The sequence below is a fragment of the Carassius auratus genome, chromosome 5 (assembly GCF_003368295.1).
Source record: "Carassius auratus strain Wakin chromosome 5, ASM336829v1, whole genome shotgun sequence".
Classification (NCBI taxonomy): domain Eukaryota; kingdom Metazoa; phylum Chordata; class Actinopteri; order Cypriniformes; family Cyprinidae; genus Carassius; species Carassius auratus.
The window spans coordinates 17,480,160-17,501,211 of NC_039247.1; the positions used below are offsets into that span (position 1 = coordinate 17,480,160).

Here is a 21,052-nt window from a genome sequence, read left to right on the forward strand (position 1 = left end):
ACACAGGGCCATGTAGTTTTGGATTTTGTTTTCCCTTAATAATAAAAACCTTCATTTAAAGACAGCATGTTGTGTTTACTTTTATGTTAGTTACCTTTGACTAATATTTAAATTTGTTTGATGATCTGAAACATTAAAGTGTGACAAACATGCAAAAAAATAAATCCGGAAGGGGTCCAACACTTTTTCACACCACTGTAGTTTAGAGACCCTAAAATAAAGCGTTACCCAATAATATTTTTAACTTTTATTATTTTTAAAAAACACTTAGCTGACACATACCAGCATTACTGGAGTCTCCCGCAGCTCCAGCAAGAGCCTCATCATCAGAATCACTTTCTTCAGGATCAGCGTCATCAGAATCTGTCATGTTGATCTCATCTTCAATGAAAAATAAAACTCAGAACATGAAAAACATCTGCATTCAGAAGTCAAACACAATCACACACCATTTATAAACCATTCCTAAAGACACTACATTCTACAGTGAACACAAGACATATTTCAGAGAAGAGTTGCCTTAAACATTCCTGTGAGTTTAAAAGACCCGCTGTGCTACGCATGCTAGGATGGACGTACCTTCAATCTCAATGTTCTCCTAAAACATACATGTGATACTTTAAGAGCTACACTGTCTTTCAATAATAACTTAATGTATTTTAATGACAGGGAAGTTGTGGTCATTTAGTTAATAAGATCATTTAAAATCATAAAAGAACATTTACGTTACAGACCTTAAAAGGTACTGGTCAATATATTACTACAAATCTGTATTTAGAGCAGGGGTGTCCAGACTCTGTCCTGGAGGGCCGGTGTCCTGCAGAGTTTAGCTCCAACCCCAGACACACCTGAAGCAGATAATACTAGAAACCTCCAGGCAGGTGTGTGTAGACAAGCTGGAGCTAAACTCTGCGGGACACTAGCCCTCCAGGACCAAGTCTGGACACTCCTGATTCAGACATCGACTAATATTACTGAAATTGAAAACACGTCATTAAATTACATACATTTGGTAACAGCTACAAGTATATCACAGCCCATGAAGACATCAGACTTCAGAGCATTCACTGTTGCACTGAAATAACAGTTCATCTGAAACATGTGAATACGTCCTTAACTCCTTCAGCGGGGACAAAAAAGCTCTGCTCCTCATTCAACACATGCTCTTTGACAGGTGACATCTGAAAACAATGAAAAAAGCAAGGCTCATGTAGAGACGATTTCTTACAACATCAATCTAACATTTCATAAAATATGCAATGCACATTTTATTACCTACTCAACACAGTCCTGATCATCCAATAGTAACCGGTCCTTCTTCAGAGTCACCTGAAATTAAGGAAACAGAAATAAAAAAAATAAACATTCTACTGCAGACAAAGGATTCAGGGACTGTACAAATTATATGATAATGCACATATACTGGAGTCCATAAACACTGACTGATCACTGACACATGAAATCAAAAAATCAAATTTAAATTAAAATCAATCAATCAATCAGTCGCAGAACCTTCTCTACGTCTGTGTCTTCTGACTGGGACAGAGTATTGACTTCAAGAGTGGACGGTTCAACCACAATATAGAAAAGAACATCAAATTAGATATCTGTGACAATAAATGAGTGCATAAAATACTGATTTAAAACATTAAATTATTTTATAATCTTGCTTCTATCAATGTAATTTACAAGATTACAATATTTCAAACCAATATTTAAATTTTCAAGTGTTACCCAAGTTAATGTTCATGACTTTGTAAGTATTACATTACATGCATGTATACTGAAGTATGTCAGGTTGTGTGTATGTGTTTACACCTGTGTTACGAGGACCCTGTTCTATGAGGGCCATCATAAGAACATGGTCTTGACTTGACTGAAGAGTCTCAGTGTGTTATTAGTTTGAAAAAAGTCTGGTCTATTTGTAACCTTGTTATTACCGGGACATTGGTAACTAGACAAATGTGGACAGCTTATTTCAAGCATTTCTGTGTATGAGAAAAACTGGTGATTTGAGACACAGTGTCTGTGTTAGTTATACAGCATGAAACCAAGACTCACTTTTAACATCCACAATAATGCAGCAAACAATGTCTCTTAGAAACACATGTGGACAACGTAATCTGTTCTACTCTTTTAAGGACTAGCACAATTATTTCAAGAACTTCTTGGATACCTTTATAGCTGCTGTGCCCTGTTCAGAGTTCTTTAGGTTCTTTAGACACTGATTCTACTCAGTTATCATTTGAAAATACTGAAAGTTTTGAATAAATAATATGCAATCTTGGAGAATGTTATTTAAATAAAAAAGCCAAAATAATAATAATAATGATGATGATGATGATGATGATGATGATGACACAAATATGATAAAACTGCAGAATACAGTAGTATAATGCCTGACAGTAAATTTCAAACAAGGGGAACGACTTTTTACCAACTTATATTACAATATACTTAATCTAAAGGTAACAATTAGACATTTTGAATATCACATGGCCACAATGAGATGTGAATGATCCATATTTAGCCTAATATTTCACATTCACACAGCCCAATGTCATGGTGATAACTAGGGTCTTCAAATACCAGGCTTTTGTCAAACAAACGCCACACTGAAGGTGTTTCTCAATGTCAAGGATACTTCCTTAGCAGGACTGGTCCTTCCAAGTCACTTCCTTCAGAGGCTAGGTGAGGCTCCTCTTTAGCATTCGGAGAACACGTAAATGGAACAGGCTAGCAAATGCACGTCATTGCGTCAGTGAAAAGGTCAGTTTGAAGAACGCTGTGGTATAATGGTATAATATTAACGTTAAATTACTTTGGACAACTTAACTAGTTATTTATAAAAGAAATGCCGGTGAAGCAACCAAGCTAACAATTGTTAAATGACAGGTCCGGTTCAGTTAGGCATCAATAACGTAATTTGTATTTGTATAAATTACAATCTTAATATGGTAGTAATTTGTACTGGCAAACTTTACTTATATATTTACTACAGTTATAACAAATGTTTGGTAACGTAAATAAAAACCGTTAACACTCCGACTCTAGGATTGTGGGTGATTTGAGAGCGCGAAGGCTACACATATGCATCCTTTCCTGTGTATGGGATATTTTTCGAACGAAGGACTCAGTCCTTGGTTGAAATTCCGAGGATCCTCGACATTGGAACAGTCCTTCGACGGATGTCGATGACGTAGCATCCTCGAAATTCTGGCTTCCGAGGATCCTTCCTTGACATTGAGAAACGCCTTGAGATTCTCATATGTTCTTATGATGGTCCTCATAAAACAGGGTCCTCGTAACACGGGTGTAAACACACACACAAGACCATGTTCTCATGATGGTCCTCATAAAACAGGGTCCTCGTAACACAGGTGTAAACACACACACAAGACCATGTTCTTATGATGGTCCTCATAAAACAGGGTCCTCGTAACACAGGTGTAAACATAGTCTTGATGTCACATTGTGTGTATGTTTACACCTGTGTTACGAGGACCCTGTTTTATGAGGACCATCATAAGAACATAGTCTTGATGTCACATTGTGTGTATGTTCTTATGATGGTCCTCATAAAACAGGGTCCTCGTAACACGGGTGTAAACGAGACACTTTAAAACAACAGAGAGGTGAAACCATCACAGAGAACCACACGTCATCAACCAGAGACAGATTTAGTACACGAGACATTTTAAAGGCATAGGAAGAAAATCCTGTCATCATTTACAAACCATCAAATGGTTAGTAATGTCTTATTTTGCCCAACAAAAGATATACAGGACTGAGACAACTTAATGGTGACTATATGATGACAAAATAAATCAACTCACCTTTAAGATCAGTGATGAACCTGCCCTTGAGCCCATTCTGGTCTTTCTGTTGAAGTGAACACTGTATGGCCTCAGCTTTCTCCTTCGCCTCGCACCTTCAGCCATCCTCTGTGTCTGCTTTAATAACAATAAGAACTGTTGGCCTCCATCTGACAATATTACGTTTGTTTGTTTTCAACTTAATATGCAAACGAATAATGACAGTTCTACTGAACAGAATATATGTGTAATATGATGTATTCTGTATATCTGTATTCTACAAAGCACTATACAAATAAAGGTGATTTTACTTATTATATACAGTAAGTATTGGGAAGTGAAAAGAGCACATCTCTGTGTTTATTAATTAAACCAAGCTGAACAGTAATAATATTAAACATAACTGCCCCTCCCCTTCACAGACTGTAGCCATGACAACAGATTATTATGATGGCTAGACTGTTCTATTACTTTTACAGTTATACTGTGAACGAAAAGAAGTTAAACTGACAAGCATTGTTGATTCTTGTTTGATGTTACTCTTAATAGAGGACACTTAGTGTAAACACGCTAGCGCCATTAGCATCACGCGCTAGCTGCTTTCTAAAGAGCACTGAAGACACTCACGAACAAGCCAAACTGAGCCACAAACTCTCAGAGAAACGATTTAACAGCAGTATTACTCACCTTTCATAAAATAGTTGTCTCCAACAGCTTCACACCGCAGATGTCTTCACTTCAGGTGCACAGATTGCGTCCGGTCCAAACAGGAAGTTACAAACCGACACCCTTGCCTCGCTGATTAGAGCACGAGTATACGGGATTTATAATAATAATAATAATAATAACAATAATAATAATAATATATTTAAATAACCATCTATGAAACGTTACATTAATAGCGTTACATCAATATACTGATATTAAACTGAGTAATTACAGCTTTGAAGTCACATTCATACTTTATATGATGATATTTAAGGAATATGTTTAATTGGACGATCATTATGCATTTATATAATCATATACAATCGATAAATTATAGAAAAAAAAGGGTTTAAATAATTACCAAACTGCATTAACTTACTTGTACGGAGCTATTAGCGGCAGAATGTAGCCCCGCCCACCGCCGCCATTTTGTTTTCGCGATTTCCCGCCCTCCGGTGCCGATCTAGCCAATCAGCGGCCTCCAAACTTACACAAGTGTAAAATATGCAAATTTTCGATGACGCGGATGCAGTACCGGGTCCGGGCTGCAGGGGCGCACTCCCGAGTTCGGAGGATACACAGTGTATAGTAAAATTTCAGGGTTTTGTGGTATATTAGGACATGGCGCGAAAATTTGAGAGGGAGCTTCTGGGACATAGAGAAAGGCATATACACTGTCGGAATTATAAGGACATGGGCCCTGTCCTCATAAACCCAAATGTCCCTGTAATGCTGGTGCGTATTCAGGTCAAAAGTCCTTGTAAACCACAAAAACCAACACACACACACACACACACACACACACACACACACACACACACACACACACACACACACACACACACACACACACACACACACACACACACACACACACACACACACACACACACACACACACACACACACACACACACACACACACACACACATATAGATAGAAGGTGCACAGTGTCATTCACACAAACACTAAACACCATCATGGTAACACACATGATACTGAAACAATGCAATAAACATGAATTTAACATCATTAGATGTAAGATAGAACCCTAATGCACACAACTGATAAGACAAAACAAAGAAGAAACATAGTTATTTCAATAAAAAAAAAACTTAACTTAAAAAAAAAAAATTACTTACTGTTAAACAATACCAGGTTTTTACTGTAGCATTTTTACAGTCTTTTACTGTTAAAATCCCCAAAAAATTAGATATGAGAAATCAAATGGGCTTATTTAAATAAAGTAAATGCTTGACACGTACTAAAGTAGCCCAATGTTATTTGGCAAACACACACACACACACACACATATATTAAGTGCTAAATAAATTTGTGATACAGAACCAAACCTCAAAAGGGTCAAGAAAACTGAGAAAAAGGCTATGTTTGTTATTACACTCAGGACTGGAAACGGAGCCAACCCTCCAAACAGTAATAAAATCTGTCTGTTCTCAGGAGTTCCTTTCTTACTTTTCTCAGAAGTACACACATACGACACATCCCTGCAGATGAAAAAATGACAATTCATCAGTAATGATCTGAAATAGGGAAATTATTTGCATTTCCAAGTATTTGTGTCTTATAGACAATTTGGTTGATATAAAGACCTTGTAGAAGGACATTAAACAAAACGTTGACTTAGATGAAGAGGATTATATTCTCTGCTTTGTTCCTCCCTTCTGTTCCTCATCAGAAAGGGAGGAAAACAGGAACATAATTTTCAAGCACAGTGAGCTGTTATATCTGTTTTAATGAAAGCCGGTCAAGTCACTGGAAAAGTCAAGTAGGCTAACTATAATAATGAACACTAAATAAATGTTAACTTTAAGGCATGGAAATCAAAACCAGTGACATGTAATGCCATGCAATATTATTATACTATATTTACCTGCCAAGTAACAGGAGCCGATGGATTTTACATGTGTAGGAGGATCTCAAACCTCTTCTGATAGACTTCACTACCATTTTCAGACTAGCACCCTTTTCCAGAAAAGCATCGCCATGTGTTTTCTTTGCATATTCACTTTCTTCTTTTTTTTTTTTTCTCCAACATGTGCTTTCCTGGGAAAGGGAAGACAGTGACGTCACGCGTCGGGGCTGGTCTGTAGTTTATTAGAAAGCGCGAAGTGCCAGGTTCGAGCTCAGACAAGGCTCTGTCCAGCCAGCTCAACTCAACTTAACCACCACAACTCTTCAGAGGGATGATTTTCCTATAAGTTTACCAAACTGACGCATTGACCCAAGTTGTACAACTTTAAACTCTATTAACTACTCTTATTGGCTTACTTTTAAAGCAGTATTTAAGGTATCTTGTTTGAAGATAAGTAGTGCGCGACAGTTTTAGAGAAGACAGGCGCGTGCTGAAACATCCCATTTGGATTATAGTTTCTGTTTCTCGTCTTTCAGTAGAGGAAACCCGACTCGTGATGGTTGTCCTGTCACTTAGGTTACTAGTGGTAGGAGTTGTAGTAAGTCTGACTTCAGCTCATCTGGTAAGTGTTAATGATTTACTGTTTATGCAGGTAAAACTGAATAGAAAGTGGTCTGTAAGTGAAAGCTCGCGGGAGATGTGTGAGGTGTGACAGTCGTCCTCCCGCTTTGAACACGATTTCATATCGAATTCATATCCAATTGATTCAAATTGAAGCCGGTTATATTAATTTGCATACCAGTCTGTTGAGTTTGTTCTGCCTGTTCGTATTATGCACAGTATTTAAAGAAAAGTAAACAAATACAAGAGAGAAACTTGCGCATTTTAGGAGAGTGTTCCCAGCTGTCATACTATTAAAAAGTTGGCATGGCAGAAAACACGTGAAATATGGCAAGCTGGTTTTACATCTATTCCTTTTAACAAATTCTGTAGTAACTTGTCCAGGTACTAATTTATTGCATTGCTTCTGGTAACTATTACTTTACTAATTACACATTGCATATTATTTCTATATATAATTATTTGTGTTTCTGTGGTCCAGATATTATGGTGGTTGAGAGGGCTCAATGCACTGCAAATAGAAATCCCAGCAGATTAAGAAAACAATTTAAAAACACATGCGCTGCAAATGCTTAGAATGCATCCAAATTAATAAACGCACTGCAGACAGAAAAAAGCATCTGCAAATTCAGAAATCAACTTTATCAATTTGATAACAGCTGCAAATGCTAACAACACAACCAATAGAAACACACTGCAAATACTCACAACACAAACAAACGTGCTGCCAATAAAATTAATTTATTTGCGTTGTGAGCATTTGCAGCACCTGCCGTCAAACGTGCTGTTTTCTTAATTTGCTGGTGATTTTTCTATCTGCTTGTGTTTTCTGTTGCAGCACTTTGAGCTCTCTCCACCACCGTAAAATATTGACTATTCAGAGCAATTTATTCTGCCATACCTTTTGGTTACTATTCCAGTTTGTGTAGTATTTCTTAAATACAATTTTTTAAACCTTACAAAATCTATAAAGTAGCCATACCAACTAGTAACTATTTAAATATTTAGATAAGAATTTTACTAATAAAAGTTGAAATGGAATACTAAAATCTCTAATAAGTATAATTAAAGGTGAAATAGACACTAGTAACTATTTGGATGGTTATTAGTAATAAAAATGTACTGGCACCTAATACTAGTAAAGCTAGTATAGGAAGTGAATAGATAATATCTGAACCACAATAACAATTGATGAGTTACTTGTTCCATTACCACTGGTCCTAAGAATTAAAATTAAGTAGTAGTAACAAAAGAAGATACTAATTTGTTTAAAGATTTACATGTTAAAATGGTTTGCCACAAAAAAATCTAATTTGGATATTCTCATGACAGTTTTACATCCCATATGGTTTCACTGATTATACCAACAGTGTTTTGTAAATGTTTTGACCACATACTTTATGCATTGTCTCTTTATCTCTGTTCTCTTTTTTTCTTGTAGGCTGGTAAAGGTATAGATAAAGAAGGTAAAGTATACAGACTTTCCGATATCTGTGTGCTCTTTTTGTTTCTTAAACTTCTTTTTTAAGGTGAAAAAGTAATTTTAAAACTTTTGATGCTTCATTAATATTTTATTTAGACTCTGCCAAGTCGTGTGGGGTTCAGCTGTTATAATTTGCATCTTCTCTCAATGTTTACTGACAAATATTTTAATGAGAAAATTAATCAGAACTGTTTAGCAGTCAGTACAGAAACAGCCCCAAGGATATTCTAATAGATGATGCAAATCATTCTCTAAAGAACTTTGAACAGACACCTTTAACAGTTTGCTAAAGTTGGGAATAACATGCAAATTGCACAGGATGATATAATGGGTAGTCACTTAGACTATAATAAATTAGCTAAAGAAATCATTCTCTCTATCCCTCTCTTTTAATGAACAGTAGGAGAACTTCAAGACAGTAATTGTACGCTGTGTAAACTCATTATTGATCCCTTACATTTTTAAGCAGATTAAAATGGTGTTAAATCACAACCTGCAGTGATGAGCTCATTGCACTTTTTCAACCACATTCAGTTTATTTACTGATGCAGTAAATTGTGCTAAAACCGACTCTATGTTGAAACTCATTGAATCTAGTAGCAGTAAATGACAAATTGTAGTATCATTTTTAACAAAATGTTATAACATGATGAGTGATATGCAGAGGGAAAGCATTTAATGTTTTGAAAGAACAGCTTTTTATGTCTTCTTAATGTCCTTGTTTGGATGTTTAGTCGATTAAACAAAATTCAAGGGCTACGTCTTCTTTATGCAGTGTCAAACAGATGCTAGGAAGCCTCAATATTAGACAGCTGACCTGAAAATGTTCTATTTGAATTGATGGCTGAATGTATTGTTTTATTTTTGTATAAGGCCTAAAACAGGCAGTCATGGGAGGTAAACCGATTTATATCTTGCATAGCCAAAACTGCCATAATAAATTGCAAGGCAAAGAGTTTTTGTCTCTGGATGATATATTATTATATGTCTCTGGCCCATTTTTCTATTTGAAATGTTTACCTCCATGCAAACCATCAGTATATGTCAAGAGGAAGACCAGGCATTAAAATAAAAAAGCATTGAAATGTAAACGGCAGCTTAATGGCTATAAACAGCCATTCAGTAGACTTCATAACCACACAGTGTTTTTATTATAAAATTTATTTAGCCTTTTAGACCCATTAGAGCATTTAAAAAAAAATCCATCAGGCCTTGAAATCCAGCATGTTTTTACATGTAACATGAGATGTGTATTTTTTCCTACTTATCTTTTAATAAAATTAATTGAAATTTTACTTTTTTCTTTGTTTTATCAGACTTGTTGAAGATCCGTCTGAAAGAATATGGCCTCATTACTCCCATCAGTACCGACGCAGAGGGGCACTACCTCTCGCATCTTCTCTCGGCCAATCACAAGCAGCGTGTGAAGCGGGAAATTTTGGAAGGGTCAGCACAAGCGGTAGACAGGCTGTTCTTTAACATCACTGTCTTTGGAAAGGAATTCCACCTCCGACTACATCCCAACCAAAGATTAGTGGCTCCAGGAGCCATGGTGGAATGGCACGATGAGATTGAAATAACTGGGAATGCGACTGAGAATGGAACCAACTCGGAGAGAATACTCAGAAGAGAGTTGCTGAAAACAGACTGCACTTTTATAGGGGACATCACGGATGTTCCTGGAGCCTCTGTCGCTATTAACAACTGTGATGGGCTGGTGAGTGTTGTTTCCTTTCCTAAAGGTGAAAAGCTTGAAAAAAGTCTGCACACTCAAACATCAAACAGTCACAAGAGAAATGAAACCAATATGAACAATTTAATGAATAAAAACAAGGCAAATGTTTCAGTCACATCTTGAACATTTTCAATGCCAAGCAAACAATGTTTGAACCAGGAGCCTTTCCTTTCCTGAAATTAACTTAACAAGCAGGGTCTGGGACGAATTACAAAATGTAATAGAAACATGATGTTGCAAAGCAGTGGTTTTGTATATTGTTAATATAATTGGCTTACAAGCTATCTTGGCCTATTTTTGTACTCCATAATGCCAGTGCAGTTCAGTTTCTAAACTTCTATGCAAATTCTCATTGACATTGAGTGGTGAGTCATCCCTTGACATCTCCAAACCTGCAGGGAACCTGCTTCTATGACCATCAAATTTGCAGTTTGCTTATATTTGACTTTTTTTTTATTGGACAGCTCACCCCCTCACTTCACCCCCTCACTTCATAATCTACTATCCCTCTCCTGTCTCTCCAAACTAGCAATGCAGCAATATTAAAATTCTAGCCAGTACATATAAGCCAGCAATCATTTTAAGTGATATTAAAATGTTTATTTTTTTTTCTCTTAATAAAATATACTATATAAACACTAAAATAAATTGTTTTAATTGTTACAATTTAATATAGGCACTACAACATTACAATGTACAGTAAGCAACTAAGCATTCATTTAGAGATTTGCAGAAGATTACATTAAACATTGTTTATAAATTATAGAATGTGACGTAAAATATAAATAAAGCCAGTTCAGATGAGTCATTTATTACATTCCAAACCCTCTGAAGCCATCCAATAGTTTTGTGTGCGCAATGATCTTAAAGTTATTAATTGAAAATCTTGCTTAGAGCAATAATGAAAAGTTTTCAGTTCTTTATAACACATGCTGTGGAGAGGATAGTACTCTTCCACTCACCTGACAGTCTTCAAATTAGACCATTCAGGGAAACTGTTCATTGTACTGTATGTCTTTTGGCCTTTCTACTTTCTCACAAAAGACTCTGTGAGATTAAGGCGAGTGTCTAGAATGCTAGTAGAGTTGAGTGAACTATGGGTCACCCCAGGAAGCTGACAAATAGGATGAAGCTGCTCTCCACAGGGCCTGTCCAACATCAGAGAACATCAGAGGAGAGCTTTACTCTTCAACGATAAATAAGAGAGGTCAAACTGGGAAATCGATTTTGCATAGTCTTCCAAAGAGTTTATGGAGACAAGCATGGTCAAAGTAGTGATGTCTGTGTTTATGAGGCACTCAGTGGGAAAAGAGGTTTCTTTGCAATCAAGGGATTAATTTAGTCATTCATGGAACCATTTAGTACAGGGGTTTATTTATCTGAGCCTAAACTTGGACACCCCTCTCTCTCTCTCTCTTTCTCTGTAGAATCAAGTGGAATGTGTCAGCTTTTCTACAATTTGTCTTTTAAGATGGACCAGTGACCTACATAGGAAAAAACTAACCAAAACAAAACAAAAAAATACAGAACTCTAGTTGGTGCTCTGTCAGAAAGAAAGCCATGTAAAGGAAGCTATTTATCTGAAAGGTTGCATGGTTGTTTTATTTAAATTTCTTGACTTTTTTTTTAGGATACAATAAATGTAAATAAATAAATACTCAAAATTCTTTTGAAATAGAAATTTAGAATTTGATTGAATCTGATAAAAAAATAAATGTTATTAAAAAAAAATGCTTCTAATAACCTCAGCAAAAATCATTTTTTTAAACCAGTTACTCTTGAAAGTTGTTTTGAATGATTAAAAAATAATAATTGCTCATAAATGTCGACAGGCTACTCTCACTATGTGCTGTATGTTTGTATGCATGTAACCAGTGGGAATAACTCAATTGAAAGTTGTGTTTTCTCACCTGTTATTTTTACTAAGTCAGATGTTAATTAAAGGGGGGGTGAAATGCTATTTCATGCATACTGAGTTTTTTACACGGTTAAAGAGTTGGATTCCCATGCTAAACATGGACAAAGTTTAAAAAATTAAGTTGTAGTGAAAAAAAATTCATCAGCAGTGATGGGCAGTAACGTCGCTACAAGGAGTGATGCTACTAGCTTAACAACATTTTTCAGTAGCGTGGTGGTCAAATAGCTTTTCAGTAGTGAAGCTCTTTTTTTTTTTTGATCAAGTAGCACCGTAGCTTCAACAAAAGCTACTTTATCCAAAGCATAATGAAGCTCGAGCTCAAATTGGAAATAGCCTATAACAGCTAAGGATCACTGATCCTGGACCAGTAAAAGTTACGCCACTGCCACTAAACCTCGTAACTGCATTGGTTCCTTAAACTGTCAGTCAAACCTCAGTATTCCTCCTGCCTCTCTCATGAATGAAGTGCAGCACGCAGTTTGGAGCATCTCTTAATTGCAAGGTAAATAAAGAACAGTTTATTGAATAAGTACAGTGTTTTCTTTACTCAAGAAACACTATATTTATAAAGGCTATTTTTTTTGTATTTGAGGAGCAGAGAAAAGTGTCTTAGCATTTGTTGTCAAGTCATAGTCAAATAGTTTGTGCGAAGCGTTGAATCTTTTACAATATGATACTTTGTCCAAAAAAATAAATAAAAAATAAGCAGACAGAAAACTCTATAACCTGCAAATTCATAAAAATGTTAATGCAATGCCCATACTGCCTTTGATGTTGCGTTAATGACAGAAAAAAAATTGCTGTTCAAAAGCTTCATATCTGAACTTGATTTTGGTGAAATATTAACAATATAATTGTTAATATTATTTGTAGGTCTATACATCTATATGGTAACACACAATAAGATTTAAATAATGTTAGCTAATGTATTAACTAATGTGAGCATACAATGAACAATACATTTATAACAGTATTTATTAATCTTTGTTAATGTTAGTTAATGAAAATGGAGTTGCTCTTTGGTCGTTCATTTAAGTTCACAGTGCATTAACTAATGTTATTACACGGCTCTGTAGAATACTTGATTCTGATTCGTCAGTCGCGACATTCCAAGGTATGTTATTCCAAGATAACAACCGGTAAAAGCTGATAACACAGGCTTATTCGGGTTACAGCAGTCGGTTCTGTACTCTTGCTTGAACTATTTTTTTCTTGGTGAAAGTTTTGTGTTTGTTAGCTAATAAATTATTAAAACATGGTTCAAAATGGTGTACAATTATTTAACGATATCGTCCTGGTATCGCGGACTCGCTCTCGTTTCTTACAAACGCAGCTGCTGCCATTTTGCTACGATTGTTTTGTACACTTTAATGGATTATAAGAGAACTAACAAAGTGGTAAGGTTTTAAAAAAATTGTAAAACATTAATTATTTTATTGCCTTAATTATTTTGTGTTGATATGTTGTGTAATAATTGGTTTGACGGCACCGTTTCCCTTAAATGTCCATCTAGTTTGAACTTGCCGATTGCTCGCAACTGCTGTGTTCACGGAAGCTTTGCATTAATATATTTGAACTCAAATCAATATTTTGTGTCAAATTATTTACTTATGTGGCAATTAGTCATATAATAAGCGGTTAAAAGTTCACCAAAAGTTCTGCTTCACATCAGAGTCCTGATCACCTTGTTTATTCTGCGAGAACAACTGGCTGGATGTACATTATCCCTTACTTAACAAACACAGCTTTTGATTTTAATAGTGCTTCAGTAAATGAAATTAACATTAATAAATTCTGCAGAATTATTGTTCATTCTTAGTTCATGGTAACTACACTAGTTAACTAATGTTAACTAATGAACCTTGTGAAGTGTTACCATTTATATAAATGTATAAAAGCCACAATACCAACAACTTAAGAGGTTTCCGGCTGACAGCAACCATCTATTTTGTCACAATATGAGGTAAATCTGGCCCTGTACATGATACTGATTTTTTTTTTGCCAAATTGGTTTGGAACAGTTGTTGAATAAACAACTATACTTTACTATTTTCCCTGTCCAGCTGCTTGACTGGCAGTTTTATTGATAACCGAGAGAGCATTGACTTATGAAATATGACTTCAATATGAAAATGAAATTGTAGTAAACTACTTTTGCCATTTTGCTGTAACTTAGCTTGCTACATTTCCCAGGGCCTTTAGCTTTAGTGTAGCGAAGCTTCATTTAATGAAGAACTGTTAGCTTAGATCACTACATTTTCCAAGTAGCTCACCCAACGCTGTTCGTCAGGCTAATTAGAATGGATCATTTCTGAATTTGTGATTCTTTTTGACTTAACTAGTCAAAGTCAGATTCAGTTGATTCAGTTGTCAGTTTTTGCTTGGATCCCAATAGAAAGACCAGTTTTCTTACCAGACGTTATAGTGAGACAGATTCAGCACTGATTGCAACCGGTAACCCCTGTGTTACTCTGTACTAAGACAAGCTGAACTATTCCATTTGAAGTGACTTCTTTAGGTATTTTCCTTCAGCTCTGGATGTATAAATTGTCTTAGAATGACATCAGTGTTAATGTGTATTCTTTTAAACCTTTACTGTGTATATATGCAAGACCCACAAGGCTTTAGATTGACCTTTTTCTGCCTAAACTCGGCTACTTCCTTGAGTAATGGACCAAATGCTTATGTAAACAGTCTTTGATTGTTATCTCCGAGTTTGTTAGTCTTGTTAGTCTATTGTTAGTCTCCGAGTTAAGTTATGTTTCACTGGTCTTGATTACAGCCACGGTGGATCTTGAAGTCTTCACATGTAGCCTGTGAAGAGGATATTTCCTCTCCGAGCTGAGAGCTTGTGGGGGATGGAGGGATGATTTTAGATGGGGGAGGAGGAGGAGGAGGAGGAGGAGGATTGAGAGGCTCAATTACATGATACAGGCATGTTTCAGGCCTGTGAACATTCCTCTGAAAGTGTCAAAAATCGAACGGTTCTGTTTCTGCTTATCAACTGAACAAAGTCTCGGAATGTCAGCACAAATACTTTGGTAGAAATATCAAGGAGCCAAATCATTGCCCGTTCCCTTTTCAGTAGGGACTGAAACAGGGTGAGCAGTCAGAGTGTTCACAACAACCTGTCCTCCAACCAATACGCTTGTATAGGTCGTTTGTCCAAATCGCTGAAATACGACCCATCAGAGCGTATACTACAATTGCGCCCCTATAGGCAAAAGGTCATTTTCATATTAATGTTTTGTACTCTTTTATTTGCCCTCTGGTTTGCGTTTCGTGTAGCTCAGTTAGTAGATTATTGCGTTATACCTTGATACGTAATCATGCTATCGTGGGTTCGATCCCAGGAATGGATGTGCACGAAAATGTATATACTCAATAAGTCATAATTTAGCATGATTTCTGTGAGGGTTAGGTTTAAGGGTGGGGTTAGGTGTGGTCATTCGAACGAATAAGCCACCTACAGTAGTAAAATATGTAGGAAATACTGTGAGATCGGTGTAAAACGCCCACACATTGCATTTAAATAAACATGCGTTTTGATTGGTAATGACGTTATACGTCAATTCATGACGACAGACGCAATGCGATACTGTCATTATTTTTACACCCGCTAGAGGGCGCTTAACTTTAAAACGTAATATAGGTCGTAATAAGGTGCTTGCACAAACTACCTATATGGTCGTTTTTGTTGGAGGACAGGCTCGTTCACAAGTAGGGCTGCAAAGAGGCGGAACATTTCAGAAAATTTTCCAGAAACTTTCCATGGGAAACTTCATCTGGGGAATTTTGCAAATATTCTAAGGTTGAAACTAATCAGCAATTTATGGGAATATACAGGAATTTTGGGGAATAATGGAAATTTATTGGAACTTTGGGAACATTTATAAATCTATCATATACAAACATAAATATAAACATTTTGATTGATCATAGGCTCACGTGCATAGAAACTAATACATAAAAAAGACATTTTGGGATTTTTTGGATGCAATCTGTGATGAAAACTTCTGAACAGTGTGTATTGAAAATAGAAACCTTTTTTTATTATATAAGTCTTTACTATTAGTTTTAATAAACTTTTGTTTTAACTTTTGATTTATTATTATCTCACCTAAATGTTTGTTCCAGTCTATGGTTTGTTCAGTCAGTGTATTTGTTTTTACAGTGCTATTAATTTAGTTGCACAGTATTACACATCACAAGAAAGTAAAAAAAAAATAGTTGTATGTAATATTCATTTAATTTACACAAATAGCCTTCATACCAAGATGGAGATTTTGATATTTTGTGTGGAGGATTTAAGAAATGATTTGTTCATGTTGTGGAGGAGAGCACAGTGCATGTAGGGGGTGTGGCGTCAATAGCCCTGCAGTAAGTGTGCAAGTTACTGAGCAATGTGTAGGTAAGAAATTAAACTGAAATTGTATTAAATCAAGTTGTTTTAACCAAGATTATGCTGCAAGAATTTTTCACAACTACATTTAAGTCCCCAGTTCCTGCAATTTTCCAGTTTATTCCCATAAATTCCTGTTGATTCCCATGGAAAGTTTCCAGTATGGAAAATTCCCGGAATTTTGCAACCCTTTTCACAAAGCAATAGGAATTATCCTCTGTTAATCTACAACTCTGTCACTCATAGCTTGGCCTCTTTAATGCGTACTGCTGTATTCTGTGGCCAGGGCGCTGAATGAGGCTCCCCACTCATTGATTATCAGAGCTGGCTGCGTTACTGAACTCCTGGCTGAGCTTCACACAGGAGGCTGGCCCTGAGCCAGAACTTCATCCCCTTCGTACCTTTGTCAGGAGAATAATGACATTAATGGTCAGAGGAGTCTGTGTTCTTCTGCCCACACTGCCACTAACAATCTTACATATTCACAGCCTTTCTCAGATCCACTTCACTGCTGAGATGACTTTGAACTTCTCTGTTTTTTTCCCCATCATGTCTTGAATTCCTCTAATAACTGAATTGCTCTGTTTCAAAACCTAGTGAGCATGTAGTGGCACCCTCATATAGGATGAATATCTAGAGCTATATTTAAATACCTAGAGGAATAAAAAAAAAAAAATGCAGTAAACAACACACAACTATACACAATTATTGTGTTTCTAAGTATGACAATAGATTAAAGTAATATAAGAAATTTTTGAGAAAAATAATACTTTTATTTAGTAATAAAGCATTAAATTGATCAAAAGAGAGAATGATTGTTTTGTTTCAAAACATTACTTCAAATAAATGCTGAATAGAATAAAAAATAAAAAAAGTTTTAAACAAAAATATTAAGCATCACAACAGTTTTCAACATTTATAATAAGACATGTTTATTATGCACCGAATCAGCATATTAGAATTATTAATGAAGCATCATGTGACTCTCAAGACTGGAGTAATAGCTGCTGACAATTCACAGGAATAAATTACAAGTAAAAGTATATTAAAATTGAACACAGTTATTTGAAATTGTAATAATATTTCACAATATTCATTTTTTATTATCAAATTAGATCAAATAAATGCAGCCTTGATGAGTATGTGTGTATACATGCATGCTCACTCATTCAGTCAAGGATTTGTCAAACTGATTCAAACAGGTTACTAATTTGTAAATATTTTGTGTATTATTCCTTAAAAGGATCCTCATGTGAGTCATTCGTTTATGATTTGGATGACATTGCTCAAGCTGTTTGCTTGTTTGTTTATGTAGCTCATGAGACATGTTTTCTCACTAGATGTTATAGTCTGTCATATGTTGATTCAGTAAGTGCTTAGATGGATACATGGATTTCACGGAGTTCATTAAGTGAATGATAGCAGACTAATTCGAACAAGTAACTCTGGAGTTGTGAATCTTTGTGTTTGTAAGTGATTCTTTAAAATAACTCATTAGTTCATGAACTGGAATGCTCTGTTTGTGTGTAGCCTGTTTGGCAATTGAACAGTGTTTTCCTACCATTACTGTATTTTGTGGTAAATCCTATTTCAAATGATTTCTTTTGCTTTGGTGCTGTACATTCAGTTGTGGTAAAGGGGGAAGGAGACTGGTTAGGATGTAGGATGTACTGTGGAGCTGCAGTTGAGAGGAGGACTGTGCTGTAATGGTCATTTCTTTAGTCAAGTTCAGACACAGTGGAAGTACAACCTGCATCAAACAGAAGTATCAGTGACCGTATGAGACATGATCTGCCACAAGTAGGTGTACGCTGTTTTAAGAGTAAACACATCTCTGCTCTCTGACATCTCTGGCGTACCAGTGTGTGCCACACACTTTACTCACTGGATCACTCAGTGTGCCTTGTTCTTAACGCTCCAGACTCTCATCATCTGTAACCGCCAGTGTTTAGAGACAATCTGTAAAGTAACAAAAAAGATTTACTGAGGATGAGAATTTAATATTGAATTGAAGAACAGAATGTTTTGGCCAAAGTGATATGCCTTTATAACCTTAAAACAAAACGTTCTATCCTCACATGGCTGCAGCAAAAGTGGACTAAGAATAGTGGAAGACTCTGTGGATGCACATACATGGAATTCTGTATCCCATTTACAGAGACGACTCAACAGATATCCTTGCTGATTTAATGCATAACTGGTAAACGGTTACCTCATGTTTTTCAAACCTCTTTGACTTTATTTCTTTTTTTGTTACACAAAAGATTCTGAAGACTGTGCAGGTCCCCTGTTCCATAGCATTGAAAATAATTGGGACTGAAGCTTTTAAGCTTCAAAAAGAAGGACCTACAATAAAAGTGGACTGAATGACTCATATCTGAAGCAATTCAAGTGTTGTGTGACAAAAAGATCAGCATCATTCAGTGATAACATTCCCCTCCAGAGAGCTGTTAACCGTTCAGAGTAAACAAGTTGAAATTGAGAATTGGATCAATTTATCATTTTGTTTTGACAGATTCTACTCAAAATAATGTTTTGTTCACAAATCCGACATTGCTTCCTTTCTCATGAAATCTCTTGAGAATTAGGTTGGGTGTCAAGATTTTAAGTGAAAATGAGTTCATATTTTACAATAAATATGAGGCATTTTATGGTGCTTTTATCATGTTTTAATGACCACTGAAGCTTGAAAGCTTCAATCCCTGTTCAGTGAAACTGAATGGAAAAGAATGTTCCAAAGAAGAAAGAGTTATACAGGTTTGGAACGACATAAGGATGAATAAATTATGACAGAATTTTAATTGTTGGATGAATCTTTTTAAGTCCTATTTGGACAGCTATATCAAGTGTGAGAAAGTGTTTTGAATGAGAGAGAGTAGAACTAGCTTTCTGAAACAACAGAACTATAAGAAGTTGTTGCTTTTCATTGGAAAGTGATGCATTAGCTTGAGCTTCACTCCTTATGTTCAAACTTTGCAAACTCAGGTGAGGCTTATATTCAGTCCAACACCAGTTTAAACTCAGAAACCATTCATCTGGGAACACAAACATTCTTCACCAAATATTGGCTGAACTGAGTGACTTCAACTTCAGCATCTCAGCTTGAAATCAGGTAACATTTGGATCATAACAGGCTGTCCTTATTTTAACTGTTACCTCAGTTCTGCTCATGTTTTTATGACTAAAGGTCTCTAGCCATGTAAAAGAAACTAAATTCCCCCTTCCATGAACCTCTATATTTCTAAATGCACTTAAACTGCACCAAAAAGAATGTTTTTAAAGTGCAAATTAACTGGCAGTAGTCCTAAAATATTTCATAAGGCTTTGTTTTTACTGGCAAGACTTCCATTACTCAGGGCACAATCTAAAGCATCAAAGAGCGGCTGGAGAATACAGATTAGGGTTGTGCCAATAGACAATAATATAATGTATTGATGTTAGTCGGAGAAATCACCTATGGCTGATGCCTTTGATGATATCAAGGCAGTTATTATTATTATTATTATTATTATTATTATTATTATTAGGCTTGTATTATTATCTAAATAATATTAGGGCTTATTTGTTCCATTATTTTTAATTTTTATGCGTTTTTACATTGCTGCACATTATGACCAACCACACACAAGTCTGTTTAGCTTATGAATGCAACAGCCAATCATTGGCGTTTAGATGAGTCATCGCTGAAACACCGAGTTTTGTTGTTCAGTGCGTACGCTCGCTGACTGAGTTCTGCTCTCTCGCGAATTCTCTTATCATAAACGACAAAGTGCAGATGCATGTGCGATGTAAGTATAAGAGATTTATTCATCATACAGTGAAGATAGCTCCACTGATTATAACAGGACTGTTTAGTGTGCAATCCATAAACTTGTGATAGACTGAAGTCAGTGTGTCAGTGTTCTTTGATAATTTAATAATAATTTGCAATGTTTATTTTAATTGTCATAATAATTCAGTAATTATTATAATTACTACAAATTCAGTCATATTAAAAATATTTTATGACATGACATCCACTTGACTAAAAGATTCTTTGCAGTTAATAGATTACACTAACATTAGGCTGGCTATGAAACTAAGAAAGTAAATAATTAAATAAATTAACATGATAATAACTTTTTTGGCGATTTGCACATTCCACAATAGAACAATATGATTATAGAGCATATGCCCAACATCAGGGCCATCACTAGTGGGGTGAAAGGTGGTGATGATTATAGGGGCCTACGGCTGTGGAGGGCCCCCCGACGATTTCAACCGACTGCCAGAGACCAGCCTAAAAATAAGCTCTGGACAAATGATGGGCAACCGCTGCACGTCATCACAAAAGCTTATTATTTGCATGTGTTTTTAAGCCTTGCAAATGTAAACATTCAGGAGATTTTAAAGCATATGAGCAAAAGACACGAGAAGTCAAAGAGTAATCACGCTCTGAGATCTGTGATCACGCAAAAATCCGATGTGCGAACACCGAACTGAGTTCTCCTTCGGGT

General features: G+C 35.9%; 1 protein-coding gene and 1 long non-coding RNA gene across 3 annotated transcripts in view; one reads left to right on the forward strand and one right to left on the reverse strand.

The window, feature by feature from the left end:
* Window positions 1-1,110: 1,110 nt before the first annotated feature.
* LOC113069243 (uncharacterized) lies at window positions 1,111-5,326 on the reverse strand. Of its 2 annotated transcripts, none has more exons than XR_003279694.1 (5): window positions 4,903-5,326; window positions 4,503-4,613; window positions 3,837-3,950; window positions 1,276-1,329; window positions 1,111-1,181 (listed from the first exon to the last, which is right to left on the reverse strand). It is a non-coding gene; the product is annotated as an uncharacterized LOC113069243 (long non-coding RNA). The 2 variants fall into 2 exon arrangements; XR_003279691.1 differs by having other exon boundaries at window positions 3,837-3,953.
* Window positions 5,327-6,652: 1,326 nt separating this feature from the next.
* Window positions 6,653-21,052, forward strand: part of LOC113079115 (A disintegrin and metalloproteinase with thrombospondin motifs 3-like) — an 89,903-nt gene continuing 75,503 nt past the window's right edge. The window contains exons 1-3 of the mRNA XM_026251322.1: window positions 6,653-7,019; window positions 8,460-8,484; window positions 9,818-10,218. Of these exons, the coding sequence (XP_026107107.1) occupies window positions 6,954-7,019; window positions 8,460-8,484; window positions 9,818-10,218 (492 nt within the window). The 5' untranslated portion in view covers window positions 6,653-6,953. The remainder of the gene's footprint in view (window positions 7,020-8,459; window positions 8,485-9,817; window positions 10,219-21,052) is intronic.